The sequence below is a fragment of the Solanum pennellii genome, chromosome 3 (genome assembly GCF_001406875.1).
Source record: "Solanum pennellii chromosome 3, SPENNV200".
Taxonomy (NCBI): domain Eukaryota; kingdom Viridiplantae; phylum Streptophyta; class Magnoliopsida; order Solanales; family Solanaceae; genus Solanum; species Solanum pennellii.
Genome location: NC_028639.1, coordinates 58,377,414 through 58,396,860, shown reverse-complemented (window position 1 = coordinate 58,396,860; position 19,447 = coordinate 58,377,414). Strand labels below are relative to the sequence as shown.

General features: G+C 35.5%; 1 protein-coding gene across 1 annotated transcript in view; it reads left to right on the top strand.

Moving 5' to 3' along the window:
- The first annotated feature begins 15,761 nt into the window (after nucleotides 1-15,761).
- LOC107014908 overlaps nucleotides 15,762-19,447 on the top strand; it is a 7,086-nt gene continuing 3,400 nt past the window's right edge. Inside the window, exons 1-4 of the mRNA XM_015215028.2 lie at nucleotides 15,762-16,377; nucleotides 18,775-18,922; nucleotides 19,049-19,199; nucleotides 19,278-19,403. Of these exons, the coding sequence (XP_015070514.1) occupies nucleotides 16,180-16,377; nucleotides 18,775-18,922; nucleotides 19,049-19,199; nucleotides 19,278-19,403 (623 nt within the window). The 5' untranslated portion in view covers nucleotides 15,762-16,179. The remainder of the gene's footprint in view (nucleotides 16,378-18,774; nucleotides 18,923-19,048; nucleotides 19,200-19,277; nucleotides 19,404-19,447) is intronic.

Sequence of the window (19,447 nt, the reverse complement as noted above, 5' to 3'; positions counted from 1 at the left end):
ACCTTAGGCAAGTGGGGACCCTCATCCGGTAGGGTTAATACAGGGATTCCATGTCAAGCTCTTATGGTCTATGTTGATTGAAGTTATCCCCCACAAATGAATGTAATGAACTAGGTATTCCTAAGGGTGTACTAATTAGGGTAGATGGTGGAATGGGACGCCCTCTAGGAATTGCACAAGTAGACATTTGGAGGGAGTCTTGGTGTGTCCTTGTAATGAAAATGAATGAATGGGTTATTACCTAATTTTAATGAAGCATGTTGATAGATGTCTAATGTTAATGAATCATGTTGATCTTATGTCTAATGTTGAAAAAAGGTTTCGTAATTGATTGAATGTGATGTGCCTAGTCTAGGGTGATTCCTAAGGAGCATTAAGTGGGAGTAGTAGAATGGGATGCTACGTTCACATTTCACTAGTGTAACTTGGGGTTGTCTTTATGTGAAGTTCTTAAATGTATGAATGTTTTCCTCTAATTAATGGATCTTTATCCTTGGAAATCTTAAGGATCACCTACGTGTGTATTGAAGAGGTTGTATGGGCGGTTTCCTCATGTCTTAACTAGGTGAATCTTAAGATAACTTCGAATAGAGGGCTTAAGTGAGTAATGGGTTACTTGATGAATCTGGCTATATGTTGAGAATTGTGAAAGTATACCTTGTATGCTAATGATGACTTATATGATGTCTTGTACACATGATTCATGAGGTTCTTATCAAACTAGCATGAAAAGTATGTTTCAACTAAAATGTACTTTGTAAAGCATGTTTTCGCATATTGCCATACATAGTACATTATTTTTACTAACTCCATATTCTTCTCTATTTCTAAAAGTATAGGTGCAAGGAAGTGAAGATTTCTAGAAGTTGAAGCTTGGGAAGTAGAATTCTCTCAAGTCTCTTGGAAAATCCTCATATGTTCGAGGACAAGTATGTTATGTTTAGTTTTCTTTCTATAAAAGATTTGTATTAGACTATGAGTTTTTTTTCTATGTAAGGGTCGTGACCCAATGATATTAAGAAGTGTCTAAGATGGCTTGTGATGATAAGACTTCGTTTCTTAAGTTTTATGAAAGAGTTTCTTGTTGACTATATTGTGAAAAGTTTTAATTCTGCACTATTTTTCATACCTATGTCACGACTTGGGGGTGCTCTCAGGTTGTGACAAAAGATGATGACCCAACAAGATATCTTGGTTTAAAATGTCATGGGTGTTGGTACGAAGAATGTAAATATTGTGGGTGTAAGTGGAGTAAAGCCCAATTTGAAGTGATGTACAATGTGAAAGTGAACTTCCTAGTAATTCAAGGAGGCAATTATCGTGCCAACTACCAAGACCGGGTGGAAGTCAAGGTTGGAATAGAGATGAGGGATGCAGAAATCGCGATAGAGATATATGTGGTCATAATGCCACTTTGAAGGAAAAAGATGGGGAGAAGGATAGAGATGTTCATCCCTATGAGCGTCAAAAGCCCAAAGATTTAGAGGGTGGTCGTAGTAAGATATGCTTCACGCATTCTCAACGAGGTTGAAGGGTCTGATAAGTTTTTGAAAGAAATGAAAGAGGGTATTTCGTTACTCAACCAGACGGTAACTTCTCGCTCAGTCTTAATTATGCGACAGGATAACCAAATGAGTCAAATCTCGTCTCAAAAAGGGGGGAGGGGGGGTTCCTAGTGATACTATGGCAAACCCCAAGAGTGAAGCTTGAATGGGTACTTGCATTTTGCCATGACATCAAATAAGGCGCTTCTTAAGAGGCAACCCAAGTTTTTAATGCTTTAAGTTTGATTCTGAATAACTGGCGTTGATTGTTTAGGTTGAAAAGTGGAATGTGTTTGAGAATGTGCAGTTTGGCAAACGTAGAGTCCAGTCGGCAACTCGCCGAAGAGGTCGGCGAGCCTAACTTGGACAGTCGTTGGACTCACAAAAATATGAAGTCGCAGGCTCAAACTAAGCAAAATTGCAAAATTATGGGCAATCAAGGGGGGACGTTGGCTATTGCCAAATCGTTCAATGAGTTTGACCCGCTCACCGAACAACCATATGTGCAAAATTTCAACCTTAATTCCCAAAGTCAAGCTCGTAGCCCCTGAAATCAAATCAAACTCACACATTATACAATTCATACAATACCCATAAGACCCATGTCTCCGGGGTAATTAGACTACCCTTGACTTGTCCAAAATTGGCAATTTGATGACTTTTGACCTTAAGAATGGCGTCAACCACTCCATCATTGTGCAAATTATGTCATTTGGCTCAATTAGGGGTTACTCAGACTTCATTTAACTATACCTAACATAAAATAACTGCAAGCCAATAATTTAGAATCAATTTTAACGCATTACACACGAGCATTAATTATTTTAACCAATTAGGTACAAGTTAGAAGCATGAAATAGGAAAACACATATCAAACACAATTTAAACATAGGCTCACCACAAAATAACACATAACTGTCAAATGCATTCGATTTCAACTACTAATCGAGAGTCCGGGGTTCGAAAAACCAAACATTTGATACAAAAGATGATTTGAACTGTTAAGAACCACTACATCACCTTCATCGGAGATCCAATAGGGATAATATATGAATATCACGAACAAACTTTTTCTTACCATGCTCAATATGAGAACCACTACCAATCGATAGTCGAGTTAAGAACATTTGTTACAACATTCACCTCTTTGAGAAGATATAAGACACTTATGTTGTAATCCTTCAAAAATTGAAGTCATCTCCTTTGGAGAAGATTCAAATCCTTTTGAGTGAACACATATTTGAAACTTTTGTGGTCCGTAAACACATCTACATAAACACCATATAGGTAATGTCTCCATATCTTATGGCAAACACCACTACTGCTAACATCAAATTATAAGTCAGATAATTCTTTTCATGCACCTTCAATTTCCTGAAACATAAGCAATGACTTTCCCATGTTGCATCGAAACAAAACCAAGAAAAATTTGTGAAACATCACAATAAACCACAAAACCATATTATAATTTTGGCAGTGTCAAAATGGAGGACGAAGTGAGTCTATTTTTCAACTTTTGGAAACTCTTCTCATAAGCTTCTGACCATAGAAATCTCACTTTCTTTTGTTAATTTCGTTAACGGTGAAGCAATAGAGGAACGTTTTTCCACGAACCTTCTATAGTAACGGGTCAAACCTAAGAAACTCTGTAGATCTGAAGCACACAAAGGTCTAGGACTATTCTTAACCGCCTCAGTTTTTTAGGATCGACTTGAACCTTCACAAAAGACAATATGCCAAGGAAAGCAACGAACCTTAACCAAACTCACACTTTCTAAACTTAGTATACAATTCACGATCATTGAGAATTTGCAACACAATCCTCAAATGTTTAACATGATCATCCTCACTCTATGAGTAAATCAAGATATAAACACAATTACAAACATATCAAGATATTACTTGAAGATCCTATTCATCAAATTTATAAATATCGTTGGGGCATTAGTCAAACCAAAATATATCACCCAAAACTCATAATGTCCATTCCTAGTTTGAAAAGTCATCTTCGAAATTCACTCTCCTTCACTCTTAATTGGTGATAACCCAATCACATGTCAATCTTAGATAAGTAACTCACTCCGTGGATTTGATCAAACAAATTGTCGATCCTTGGAATGTGATACTTATTATTAACTATGACCTCATTCAATTGTTAGTAGTTAATGCATATGCGGAGAAAACCATCCTTCTTTCAAACAATAACACTAGAGCACCCCATAGATAGATACTCGGTTTAATAAATTCCTTATCTTACAAAACTTTCAAATCATTTAACTCTTTAAGTTTTATTGCGGTCATACTATAAAGAAGAATCAAAATAAGTTGTATATATAGGGGAAGATCAATACCAAAGTCTATTTCCCTTTTAGGAGGAATACTAGGAAGATAATTATAAAACACTTGTCACGCCCCGAGCTACCCCCAAGATGCGGACACGGAACCTAGGACCACAAGTTATCCCAAGCTAACCCTACTGGCATGATCATGAGCATACTAAAGATAATAAACTGTTACGGAAGCTAAATCATACTTAAAATGAAAAGATGGGGAATACCCATATTCTATAACTGAGAAATTTGAAAACAATGAGTTTAATACAAAAGAAATATTAACTCAATACTAAGTTGAATCTAACTATGTCTGAAAATAGCCTCTAAACTAGACTAGAAATACTGGGACAAGCCCCAGCTAAATCTAGAAAAAACTGAAACTAAATGACTAAAGACTGAAATGAAAATCATGACTGTCGTCCTCGGAGAATGAGGACTCACCACTGAATTTGTCGAACTGGAGATCGGGAAATCGATCTATGCGTGATCTGGATGTTGAGAACCTGAACCTACATTACGAAAAGATGTAGCGCACGTATGCGTCAGTACTTGAAAGGTACTGATCATGTAGGATAGAGTAAAGCTGAAATAAAACATAACTAAACAAGCACAAAAACAAGTATAATAATCTGAACGTGATGTGCTGATTTCTGATCTAACTGGATGCAATGACCAATTTATAACGTGCTGAAACTGAATACTGAATATATTGATAAATTGTCAATGCAGAGAGTCTGACTGAATTGTGGGAGCTACTAATAACCGATAATAAAACCACATGAGCTAAATGTGGAGTCCGATGTATACGCCCCATTGAGAAGACCCAATATACCCTGCCAAAGGTATAAAGTCATGTTGGCGTGATCACTAAACTGATTGCCCAACGAAGGGACTTACAACCTACTTGGCTAGTAGTTCTAAGACTATTGGGTACGCTAAACCCTAGTCCAACTCGGTATTATGCTACTCCCAATGAATTCTGTAAATTAAATGATTATATCTGAATTTCTGTAAATATTGGATAGCTCGAAACTGAACATGCAAACTGAGAATGCAACAATTAATCTGGTAATTATGCATTTATAACTGAGGCATGTATATCTGAAGTGTCTGAAATATATGACCTAGCATGTGCAATTCAAGAACTAAAGAAATACAAAGCTAGGGTTCTGAAATTCATGCGATGATCTAAGTAATAACATGATAATCTGATTTGGAACATATATTTAATAAATTCATGAAGTTATATCAAAGTTCAAGAAACCCTAGGTTTAATCATGATAAGAGAATCAAGAACTCACTGAAACTAACGACCTAATGGGTGAAAGGAAACCACTAGTGAAATCTCACATACCTGGTGGTGAAATCCACGAAAAAATACTTAAGTTTCGGGGCTGGAACTGCAGGAGCTTGTGGCGTTCTTGAACTAGGGTTCTTGAGCTTTTTTCTCCTCTCTTGCTTCTAATTTTCTAAGTTTTGATTTAATGATTTGACTTGGATATGTTTTAATTATGTTTTTAGGCTTAAACAGACTAAAATCTGATGATTTAGGGTCAAAACGACGTAAAACTTAGGGTTTAAATGGAGTGGGAAAGGTTAAAAAGACCCCTCAAAAGGTTGTTGTCGGGCCTAACGACGGCCAGGACTGACGGTCCGTCGTGCGCCCGACGCCCCGTCTTTGGGTCCGTCGTGAGGGCCTGTTCGACAGGCCTTTACTAAACTGGGCATAACGTTTTACTCGGAGGTCTGATTTTAGCCAGGTCGGTGGCTATGGAAAGATAATTCAATTATATATCTGTGGGTAGGTCGTGAGAGACGTAATTCATTTTGTGATAACAGTTATGATCATTTTAAGTTGACCCAACTGCATTTCCCTTCAACTGGCTGCAAATTTCCACCTATGGACCGTAGGTCCACCTACGAACCATGCTGGTAATCCATAGCTCATGTAAGAGAGTGGTTGAAGGGAGTCTTTATCAACGGTCACGGACTACGGACCGTCGTTAGACCTACGGACCGTAAGTCCGTCCGTTGTCAAAAACTTAACCAATTTTTCTAGGCTGAAATTTTTGGGAGTTTCTAATCCCATCGATGGTTGTGCAGGACGGACCGTGGTTTAGGATACGGTCCATCGATGCCATCGTTGGTAACACCTGCAGATTTTTCTGAACAACTACTTTTTGGTCTGTTTTGGCTACGGGGTGTTACATTATCTTCCCTTGGGAACATTCGTCCTCGAATAAAGACTAAAGTAGCTGAAATAGATAGAGAGAGATGCAAACCCCACTACTAAACACTCAGAACTGAGTTCTGACGAAATTGAGTTCTGAGTACATGCAATTACGCTAAAAATGAAAGTACAAACTGAGGGAACATGATTCTAAAACTGAATTTACGCATGAATGATTGTAAAACTGAAGAGGAACTATTACCTCAAGCTGGAGCGGAATCGGAAGGAAAAAGGTAAGGATACTTGGCTTTCATGGCTGCTTCTGCTTCCCAAGTAGCTCCCTCTTCAGACTGACTCCTCCACAAAACCTTGACTGAAGCGACTTCTTTGTTTCTCAACCTTCTAACCTGACGGTCAAGAATCTCAACTGGTACATCCTCATAAGAAAGAATATCTTTTACCGCCACACTCACTAATGGCGCTATAGAGGCTGGGTCACCCACGCACTTCTTCAAGAGTGAGATGTGGAAGACCGAACGCACTGCTGCTAATTTTGCTGGCAACTCTAACTCATATGCCACCTTGCCAATCCTTTTCAAGATCTTGTAAGGGCCTACATATCTAGGACTGAGCTTCCCTTTCTTTCCAAATCTCATCACCCCTTTCATAGGTGAACTTTCAGAAAAACCCAATCGTCAACTTGGAACTCTAGTTCCCTTCTCCTTACATCTGCATAAGATTTTTGACGACTTTGGGTTGTCTTAAGTATTTCTCTAATGAGTTGCACTTTCTCCATAGCATAAAGGATTGAATCTGACCCTATAAAAGCTGTTTCACCTACTTCAAACCAACCAACAGGAGATCTACATCTACGCCCATATAAAGCCTCATAAGGGGCCATCTGAATGCTGGAATGGTAGCTATTATTGTAGGCAAACTCAATATGAGGAAGGTGATCATCCCAACTACCTTTGAAATCGATCACACAAGCTCTCAACATATCCTCTAAGGTCTGAATGGTACGCTCTGCCTGCGCATCCGTCTATGGATGAAATGTTGTACTAAGGTTAACTTGAGTACCAAGACCTTTTTGAAATGACTTCCAGAAATGAGGGGTAAACTGAGGACCTCTATCTGAGATGATAGACAAAGCAACCCCATGCAACCTTACAATTTCAGTAAGGTAAATCTTGGCATAGTCCTCTGCCGAATATGTAGTCTTGACCGCCAAAAAGCGAGAAGACTTATTCACCCTATCAACTATCACCCAAATTGAGTCATGCTGTCTGCGAGTACGAGGTAACCCTGTGATGAAATCCATATTGATCACATCCCACTTCCAAGTAGGAATATCGATCTCTTGAGTCATACATCCTCGTTTCTGATGTTCTACCTTGACTTGTTGGCAATTGGGGCACTTACTCACAAGTCTGCTATATCCCTCTTCATGCCATTCCACCAATAGACTTCTCGCAGATCGCGGTACATCTTAGTGACACCTGGATGAATAGAATACCTGGAGTTATGAGCTTCTGCAAGACTTTGCTGCCTCAACTCTCCCACATCAGGAACACACAATCTACCTTGGTAGCGAAGTACACCATCTCCCCCTTGGTTTAATCATGATAAGAGAATCAAGAACTGACTAAAACTAAGGACTCAATGGGTCAAAGGAACCCACTAGTGAAATCCCACATACCTGGTGCTGAAATCCATGAAAAAATACTTAAGTTTCGAAGCTGGAACTGCTGGAGCTTGTGGCATTCTTGAACTAGGGTTCTTGTGCTTTTTTCTCCTCTCTTGCTTCTAATTTTCTAAGTTTTGATTTAATGATTTGACTTGGATATGTTTTAATTATGTTTCTAAGCTTAAACTGACTAAAATCTGATGATTTAGGGTCAAAACGACGTAACTTAGGGTTTAAATGGAGTGGTAAAGGTCAAAAAGACCCCTGGGAAGGTTGCTGTCGGGCCTCACGACGACCAGGACTAACGGTCCGTCGTGCTCCCGACGCCCCGTCGTGAGGGTCTGTTCGATAGGCATTTACTAAAATGGGCATAAATTTTTACTCGGAGGTCTTATTTTAGCAAGGTCGGTGGATATGTAAAGATAATTAAATTATCTATCTGTGGGTAGGTCATTGGAGACCTAATTCATTTTGTGCTAAGATTTATGATCATTTTATGTTCACCCAACTGCATTTCCCTTCAACTGGCTGCAAATTTCCACCTACGGACCGTAGGTCCACCTACGAACCATGTTGGTATCCATAGATCTTGTCAAAGAGTGGTTGAAGGGTGTCTTGATCGACGGTCACGGACTACGAACCGTCGTTTGACCTACGGATCGTAAGTCCGTCCGTCGTCCAAGACTTAACCAATTTTTCTAGGCTGAAATTTTTGGGAGTTTCTGATCCCATCGACGGTTGTGCAGGACGGACCGTGGTTCAGGCTACGGTCCGTCGATGCTACCGTTGGTAGCACCAACAGATTTTCTGAAAAACTAATTTTTGGTCTGTTTTGGCTATGGGGTGTTATAACACTTATGGAAACTCATTTAGAATCGGAACTAACTCAAGAGTAGGTGTTTTAGAATCTATATCCCTAACTTGAACAAGATGATAAATACAACCCTTAGAGATCATCTTCTAAGCCTTTAGGCAAGATATAAATTGACCCTTAAGAACATAATTCCCCCTCCCCATGACATGATAGGTTCATTCTGAACCTTGTAAGTGATCAATCGAGTCCTACAATCTATGGAAGTATAACATACATGAAGCCAATCCATTCCAATAGTAACATCAAAATCTAATATATCAAGCTCTACAAGATCAAAATGAGTGATTTTATGAGAAACAAAAATAGAACAATTTATGTAAATTCTCTAGCAACTATAGAATCACTGACGAGAGTAGAGATATGAAATAGATTAGAAATGATTTTGGGGTCAACATCAAATCTCATGGACACATAAGGAGTAGCAAATTATAAAGTAGCACCAATATCAAGTAAAGTATAAATATCAAGGTAAAAGACTTTCAATATAACGTTCACCACATACGGAGAATCCTCGTGATCATGCTGAATCAGAAGAGCATATAATCTATTTTGCTTCGGAGCACCCGAATCTTAACCACTAGGCTGAACATTCCTACCATCCTTACCCTTTCTAGCTTGCAACCGACAATTTTTCACTTTGTGACCACTCTTTCCACAACTAAAATAATCATTTGTACCGGCCAAACACTTGTCATCATGTTTCTTGCCACACCTCGTGCAAGTAGATATAAAAGACCCAGTAATGCCACCTTCTTGAGGCTTCGGGCCAGACACCCTATCATTGTTGAACTTGGGAGTTAGAACATTAGAAAAATCTTGAAAAAAAAACTTTTGTCACTTTATGGACGCCTATATGCATTGGACCTAGAATAAGAAAAGTCATTGTCACTAGTCCTTGCGTTTCTCCTCTTCTTTTAGTTGGGAATGTATTATAAAATGAGAGATAATTATCTCCTTAATAAAAATGGTGGTAATATACTTATTGATCACCATTTCAGACTCACCCGACACAAACTTACTCATCATTGCCCTTAAATCGACAATCGTAGTTGGAGCATACTTAAACAATTAAGTGAATTGTAAGGCATACTCCTTCACAATCATATTGCATTGATAGAGATTAATGAACTCAAGAACTTTCACTTCTCTCAAGAGGAAAGAAACGATTAAGAAAAGCTCTTTTGAATTTGTCCAAATCAAGAGGACTTGCATCAACCACACTCTCTTTCTTTCATTGGTTTAACCAAACTTGACCCAACACCTTTGAGTTGTTTTATTAACTTTCTTTTTGTCTCGAGGTAATTAATTCAGTTCCAGAATCAGAGCTAAATAAATTAAATAAAAAGGCCCAGGAAAACGTATATTGTCAAGTATCAATGGTGCGGACAACAAAGAATGGGAGTTGGCAAACGGTACCTCTACGCGGTCGGATGCGCGAAGTAGGGCACTGAAATAATTCTAAATTAACAATATTTTTGAGATATTAAAGCGGAAGACCCCATGCCTTATAAGGAGAACTGATCCCAAGGTTTAGGGCGTCTGGAAACGCGTAAAAATACAAGGAGCAAGAAGAAGAAATAACAAAGAATGGTACATCACTTTAATCCAAAACGGAAGTTGGAGTTAAGAGTTGTTTGTAATGTCTTCTAGTTTTTTCCATATTTTTGTGAACTTGTTTGTTTCTATAGAGTAAATTCTAAATAGGGCAAAGAAAATGTGATGTAGGTTGTTACTTTTGGGTTGTTTTTTTACTCGAAGGCATAAAAGTGTGAATTGATATTCATATTAGTATTGAAAAAGTTAGTTATTCTTTTGCATTTTAATTGAAAAAAAGTGTCTTGACTATTATCTTTTCACCCCACAGTTCAATTCTTCATTGATAATTCATGAAGTAATTGAAATAGCTTGAGAACTGTTGTAAAGGATAATAGTTAGAAAGTATTCACAAGAAGCTTTCCTAGAACTAACCATCCCAATACATCTTTACGTATGTTTACATTATTATGTTACTAGTCTATTGGAAGTCAAATTCTTTCGAAAGAGGAGTTTTACTTATTGATAGAAATAGTAATCAACTTTTGTATTTGTAAGAAACAAAATATTTATTTTTGAACCTTGAACTTAAGCAATATCCTTAGAATTGCAATCTTGATATCGTATTGTTTGTGTCCCTAAGTCCCATAATTGATAGTCATTTTTTAATATTCGTTTCATATTTTGTTGAATAATTAGTGATAATAATTTACTTTTTTCAATATAGTGATTTTACCACACAAGATTTGATTTTCTGAATTATACCGTAAGAAATTATATTGAATTTCTACTAGAACCAATCCTTGTGGATATGATACTTTATTATAATATTTTTTACTAGCGAAGTGCTTAGTTATATTATATTTTGGACTTGTCAATAGACATTAACTCACATCTACTTAAGTTTGGCAGCGGAATCAGTAACAGAACTATCGGACCGGGATTAATCGAAATCGTCATGGGACCGGGAAACACCACCCGGAACCTTACCGGAACCGGGATGGACTGATACTGATAGTTTCGGATAGGAATGGTAGTACATGTCCCGGGCCGCTAGGGAACCGGTACGGAACCGAACCGGACTGGACTCCGAAAAACTGCATTATTTTTTTAAATTTTTTTTATTAAAATCAATTAATTATTAAAACTTTTATTATTTTAAAGTTAAAATATATACTTTTTAAACTTTTAAGTTAATTATTTATACTTTTCAAACTTTTAAAGTTAATTATTTGTACTCTTCAAACTTTCAAACTATAAAGTTTGAAGTTTGTAAAACTTTAAAGTTTAAAATTTGAAAGTTTGTAAAAAATTCAAACTTTCAAATTATAAATATATAATTTAAATATTAGTTTGAATTTAAATTTAAAATTTATATTTCTAATTTAAATTTTTAAATTTAAAAGTTTGAAAATTTAAAATTCAAACTTTGAGGTTATAAAAATTTAAATTTCAAACTTTAAGAATTATAAAAGTTTAAATTTCACAATAATAAAAATTAAATAAGACAATAATAATAAAAAAAATTAAGGCGAATAGCTTAGGCTTTTATTAATATTAATTTGATAGTACACTTTGATCTACAAATATTAGTAGAGTATTAAAAGATCTGATCTACACAACCACCTTCTAGGGAGGCTTTTATTTGTATTAGACCTCGAATTATCATACTCATACTAATAGACAATTACACATTTAAATTTAATAGTTCGTGCTACTATAAAGATCTTTTCTTAAATCATTTAACATTTCTCTAGTAACATGATCGGGAATTGGTTGAATAGATAAATCCTCCATTGCTTCAATGTCATCGTCACTATAATCTTGCATTATTTCATCAACATCATTTTAAAATTTGGTCGGTAGTGGTTCACGATCCAAATTTCTTCTCTCAGCATTAATCCAATCTCTAAATAATACCGATATCTCTAAGCTATTTGTTGCTAATGAATGCCTATGATCTCCAATTTGAAACTTTGTTGCACTAAAAATGCCTTCAGAAGCTACTGGAGATGCATGAATAGCTAATACATCTCGAGCCATGGGTTGAAGTTTTGGAAATCCTTTGCCGCGATTTCTCCACCATTTTAGAACATCTTCAGTGGGTTCTGTATGTTGATTAACAAATGCATCAAAATCATTTCTATTATTGTGAGAAATTTAAGATAAGAATCTAAATAATCATCAATATCATCTTGATTAAGTCTACTCATAGAACTTTGAGGTTCTTGATTACTTGATACGTTTATAGTAGAATTATATAAGTCATACAATTTTCTAGCTTCAATTTTTATACTATTTTTTTCTTGACAACTAGGTATTTTATCTTATTCACTATCAATATATAAGTTAAAATATATTTTATCAACCACTTTAGATGCACCTACATCTTTGTAATGAGGGTTTATCATTTTGTGAATAGATTGTTCAAATCTTGGTTTATTTTAAGTTTATAAAATTTAGAAGAAATTAAATAAATATTAGGTAGAACAGAGCAAATGGTTGGATAATAAAGTGCAGATTTTTTTTATATAGTTGAATAAAAAACTTTTAAGAAATCTATGAGTTCATATATGTCATTTCAATCACTATCATCAAGTCTATATGACATATCTGAATTATGAGCATTCCAAACCATTTGTAAAGGTTTTTTATATTCGGAAGCGACTAAAAGCATTTCATATAAAGAATTTCATCTAGTAGACATTGTTTTTGAAATTTTTTTAGGTGGAAGATTATATTCAAAACAACGATTTTGAAAATCTCTACGCCTAGACTTAACTTGACATTTAAATATAAAATGACATGCATTTTCAACTTTCGTGCAGTCGTTATCATACATTTGCATACCATCTCGAACAATCAACTTATATATGTGTGCAGTACACCTAATATGAAAATTATCACCATAAACAGGGCAAAGAGAAGGTTTTAGCATTTCAATAACAACTGTATTATTTGAAGCATTATGTAAGGTGATACTACTTATTTTATCACAAATTTCATTATTTTCTAAAATATCTAAAATTGTTTGAACTATATAACAATCGGTTTTTTGCATTTGACAACATTTGTAACCTAAAATTCTTTTTTGCATACTCCAATTTTCATCAATCCAATGTGTAGTAACAGTCAAATAATCATTACCATTTACACTATGACTCATATCAGAAGTAATAGCTATTTTACAATTATTATAATAAAATAAACAACGAAGATATTGAAAATGTTGAGCTTGATAATCAAATACAACCTTTTTAATTGTATTTCTAGCAAAACCTTTAAAATATGGATTATACACAATTTGAATATAATGTATAAAATCAAGATTTTCAGCAAAACTAAATGGCAAACCCATAACAACAATCACTTTAGTTAATTCTTCAAGATCTTCTTCTCTACTATATGATCGTGGTAAACTAGAGCCAGAAACATTAGACGGATTTAATTGTGTTTGGACCATGTTAGAGTCGTCTACTCCTACAGTTTCAGGAAGGGGGTGCCATTCTTTTTAGCTTCGTCTACCGCTTCAGCATGCAAAATTCATTTTTACAGCATGACATCAAATGATTACTCAAATGTCCCGTCCTACCTTGTTTTCCTACAGTTTTATGATTCAATCTATGTTTACATTTATTACAAAAATAGTTTGTGTTTTATCTTCATTTTGTGTCATAAATTGTCTTAGAACTAATTTTTTAGCACGTTCTATCTTAGGCCTAGAATGTATGGGGGGAACGAGAGCAGGACAACAAAAGGGAGCGGGACTAGGAGAGGGGCTGGGAGAGGGACTATGAGTACTAGTAGTCGTAGGTGGCTCAGTTTCATCATCATCATCAAAATTAGGCGTATCAATAGAATCATCAACATTATCATGTTCATCATCTTCAGGAAATTTTTCATCAAAATTACCAAACTTCTTTGTAAATGTTCATGATAAAGAACTAATCCAGAATTACTATCAATATCAAAAACAGTATCATTAACATGTGTATAATCATCCGTATTCATTCTTACTATACTAGATTTTTTAGTTTTAGATTTAAAAGAACTATCGATTTTATAATTATTGTTTGATCTAAAGTTCGTCATATTTTTAATTGTCTCAACTATGCCTTTTTTCCTTTTTCAACAACCTTTTTACCGGAATTCATATTCAAATATTTAACGTGAGTAAATTGTATATAATACAGAAAATGTAACGCAAATAAATAATTAATCACAAAATAAATAAATAATTATTGCAAAAAAAAAAGAAATGTAAGTTGGAACGAATATACTGAACGTCTACTTAAAAAAGTAGGCGTGTATGACCGAAAGCCGAAAGTGGAAAGTGAAAAGTTGAATTTTGAAGCTCCAAATCCAATTTTCAAAGACCAAATTCATAATTTCAACAAGAATAAGAGAGTAGAGAGTAGAGCGTAGAGACTAGAGAGTTGAGAGAATAGAAGATGATTTTGTGAGTGAAAATGAAAGTTTAGGGGTATTTATAGGTAATAAAAAGAGTTAAAATGTAATTTGTAAAAGTTAAAGGTATTAAAAAAAGTTATGGGGGGTAGGGGGTGTGAGGTGGAGTAAATTGGGTCAAAGAGCAGTTGGTGGGCCCCACTAGTCGTTACCCAACGGCTACTTCAAAAAATTTATTTTATTTTATTTTTAAAAAAATTAACCGGACTGGGATGGATCGGGACTGTCCGGTTTCCGTCCTGTTACCGATCCCGTACCCCGTATCTATCGGTCCATACCAGGACTAGCCAAAACCAAATCAGACCGGTAAGTCTCGATTCTGCTGCTAGCATATCTACTTAATTGGTTGTAAAAGTCATTTTTAAAATTTTCCAAAAGGCAAAAGAACAACAAAGAAAGTGCGAGATTGGTACAATGTATACATTGTTTCACTCATCTATCAATCCATTTAGAGGATGAATTGAACTTGTATGTTTCTGATCCACTAGGTTGATTCAAGCACAAATTCTTGAGAATGAAAAATGATGACACAATATTAATCGTCATATCCTACATAGGCTTCTCTTTGCCGCAAATCTACTCTAAAAGTTATTTTTTTCCTTCTTTGAATTCAAGTTATTTCGTTTTTCATTTTTGTTATTTTTAATCAATATTTGGATTGAGTGATGATCTACTCATTGATTCAAGATATCATTGATACTTGTTGAAAATTCAAAATGACGGCACCACCGAAGTCACACATCAAGAAATCTCTTTACCATAGATCCACTCTAGAACTCCACTTGACGAGAAATAACCGAATCAATAAAAAAATTTCAGTTTATTAGGTTTTTCGATGTAAATAGTGTAATTTTTTTACTAATTTAAGTCATTTGAAATCACATTATTTATTTTCTGTTATATTGTTCATACTAAGATTAAGTATTGATAATCTAACAATTAATTCATGATAGAATCGAAATTTGAAATAATTGTACAACACGAATCGTCATATATTGAAGACGCAGAACCATTCTAAGACTCTCACCAATCCAAGTAATTTGAATTCAAAATAGTTACTAAATTAACTTGGGAGTAACACATTATTTTCAATGTGGAGTAATAATTTGGGTTCACATAAATTTGGTCCAAACACTATTTAAGAGAGTACAATGACAGTGAAGCTCATGATTGAGAGAAAAATGAATGCACCGTCAAAAGCCCTTTGAAGGTGTATTTTTGAAATCCGACACATTGCTTTCTCTCTCTTTCATCTCCCCTTCCTCTTGCCAAATCCCAACACTATTTTTTGTAATACCAGTGAAGATTATACTTTGTTTTTGTAGCGGTTTTATTCAAGAAACTATACGAGAAACTATTCTTGAGTAGGCCTGTTTGGGGGGGTTGGAAAAGCCCTAAATTTTCCATCTGGGTCGTTGAGATTTAGGGTTTAATTTGAAAGCCACATCTTCCATTAGAACCCTATAGAAAGTGTGCATTGAAGCTGTTATGTTGTGTATATGATGTGCAATTAGTTGTATTAGGGTTAAGATTTGTAGAATTTGTTCCTTAGTTTTGTGTTTGATTTTGAGATGGATGGGCGGAGAATATCTGCTAGTCCTCGTCCGTGTTGTGGTAGGAGGGTGGTGGCTAAGAAGCGTTCTCGTGGAGGGGTTGATGGGTTTGTGAATAGCGTCAAGAAGTTACAGCGGAGGGAGATTTGTTCAAAGCGTGACCGTTCTTTCAGTATGAGCGATGCTCAGGAGCGCTTTCGAAATATTCGATTGCAGGTATGAATGGATCTTTTCTCAATTCTTGGTTTTGAATTTATTCGTTCCTTAGGTTTTGTATATCTTGAGATTTGTAGTCACTGTTGAATGAAGTGGAACATAAATTGGGTTTATGGTGGTTGAGAGGTTTGGGCATAGATAGGTTTATAGTGCAGCTTCTTTTTTTTCTTGTTTGGGGCCCATATAGGTTAATTAACTCCGTGTCTCCACTCGAGTAATTTTTATGTGACGAAAGGAGGATTTTGCCAAATGGACTTCTAAATATATTGGAGAATCGATGTAAGGCTGTGATAGATGAAGTGAATGTTTATCGACAATCTTGTCGCATATAAGAGTTGGATATAGAAGAAGAGCTAAAAGTTGTTTTCCTCTTTTGCCAAAACAGGGATAAATGTTCATCGGCAATTTTGTCGCATATAAGAGTTGGAAATGCACCTTATTTGGATTTTAAAGGGGAAAACCGTGTGGATGATGAATATGTGTTCTATTTGGGTGTTATGCTATAGGTAAGAAGCTGGAGATATATGTGGTTGAATTGTCGCAGATCTTAGCAGTCTTATGGAGCTCTAGGAGAATGCTTTTTGGTGTTTATGCTGGGACAAAGTTATAGTTCAAAGTTCAAACAGAAGTTGAGTGCACTTCACCTAATGTAGTGGGTTTGATAATTAGTTCTATATGATGAATGGGTTGTTCAGATATTTCTTATGCATTTTAGTTGTATATAAGAGGTTCTATCTCTTTACAGTATTGAGATTTGGTCTTAAACTAAATTCAGTTTAAGAAATGGTTATCCTAAGATTTATTCTGAAAATAGTCTTGGGCATTGAGGATTAACATGGGTCTTCCTGGCTTGAACATGCATGCAGTTTTAAGAACTGCAATTTTCTTATTAGGTTTCCAGAACAGTAGAAATTATTTCTTCTGTGTTCAGACCGTTCTAATTAATTCTTTTAGTTTTTGTCTTTTTCTTTTAACACTAAGACGTCCTACTTTCCTAAGTTGATCGGACTCGGGTGCGGGTGTCAGATATGGGTGCGGATCTAGAGGTCGGATCCTTCATGGTCTAATTGGATCCATGTATGGATACATGTGCCGGGATTCACCTAAGTATAATTAAAAATCTAAAAATAGAGTTATACGACCTAAATTATGAGATATTATGTGGAGAATCTTGGAAGGAGATTGAAGGAAAATGAGTGACATAGAAATTTCTATATAAAAGCCATTTCATTTTCTTCAATTTCACCTTAGCTTTTGTAATGATTACAGAAATTATTAAAACTGTCTAGACTTTCTCCATCGGTTTTGATCAAAGTACCCAAAATCGGTTGACCAATCGGACACGGATCCCACATCCACACCCATGTCGTGTCGACATGGGTGGGGCGCCAAAAGTGAAGTGTCAACTTAGCTACTTTCTTCTTTTTCCTGGATAAATTGCTCTGGAACGGTGATATCTCCGTCATCTGAAAGTTTAATAGGATCTCTCCCAGTTCCTATCTATTCATGCCGAACAGTAGCAGGAAGCTGGCTAGAATAGAACCTTAACCTGGGTGAAGGAATTTAACCAGCTCATTCTTTTATCTTTGTTGAATAACCATGACATGAGTGCTGAAATGAATTACTTCCAGTGTATTTGCTATTCTTTTTTTTTTTTTTTGCATCATATAGGTTTTTGAGTTAAGTCTCTTTGATGCAAAATTTGAACACCTATATGATGCAAATAAAAAGAAAAAAAAAAGAAAGAAACGCTGATAGCTAAGTTGTTTGACTTGAAATTTGTGCGACATTTTAATTGAACTAATGAACATCAGTTTGAAATGCCAAGTAATAGCCGAAACAGTTTTTTGCTGGTAGCTTATATGTAAGTAATAGATGTCTTCTGCACATTTATAATGGACTTCATGCTGTATGATGAGAAGTCTTTTGCTGATTGCATGTTAAAGTTCATTGTTCAGATAACATATCTTTTTTTATGTTGTTTGTGATTTGTTCCATCATTAATGTCCGACTAATATATCGATTTATTTTTTCAATTCTACCTTTTTGATTCTGGGAATCAAGTATCTCCATTACTGAGTTGGTTAACTTCATTGGAAATTCTGTCGTTTGTATTTTTTAGAAATGTGTGTGGACTATAAAAAGCTAAGAAAAAAGAACAGGGTTTACAGGTTCTGGCCTTTGAGGATTGGTTTTTGAGAAGGAAGAGTTTCATCGTTTTTAAGTATATGTATTTTTTGAAATGGTTTACCACATACTAATTGTTCTTTTCTTGATGCGATTCAGTATTCCATCAAAAAATTAGTTTCCAGTTAGTTGAAAATTCTATTTTTGTTACACATCTTTTCTTGTTAATTTTTCTGCTGACACTTTAATTTCATTTACTTATGATCTTAGGAGGAATATGACACCCATGACCCTAAGGGGCATTGTGCCATGGTGCTTCCTTTTCTTAAGAAAAGATCAAAGATAATCGAGATAGTTGCTGCACGTGATATTGTCTTTGCCCTTGCACAATCTGGCGTCTGTGCTGCCTTTAGTCGAGGTAAAGCAAATTGTTGATAATTCTTCCTGCATATTTGTATCCTCTCCCCTATCTTTCTATCTATCACCTCTGCGCATGTGCAGTCACTTCCAAGTAAATTGATCCATGTTGTTACAAATAATGCAGAGACAAATGAGAGAATATGCTTTCTGAACATCAGTCCAGATGAAGTTATACGAAGTTTATTTTACAATAAAAACAATGACTCGCTCATCACTGTTTCCGTCTATGCATCAGATAACTTCAGTTCCTTGAAATGCAGAACCACAAGAATTGAGTATGTGATAGCTACTACATCTTGGTTTCTCTCTTACGTATTTATCATGTTCTAATCTGATATATTTGATAAAATTAGATATATTCGGAGAGGTAAACCAGATGCTGGCTTTGCTTTATTTGAGTCAGAGTCATTAAAATGGCCTGGTTTTGTGGAGTTCGATGATGTCAATGGGAAAGTCCTTACTTACTCTGCCCAGGATAGGTAATTGTGCTGTTATAAAGTCCCTTTTTAAAATGTCAGAGATC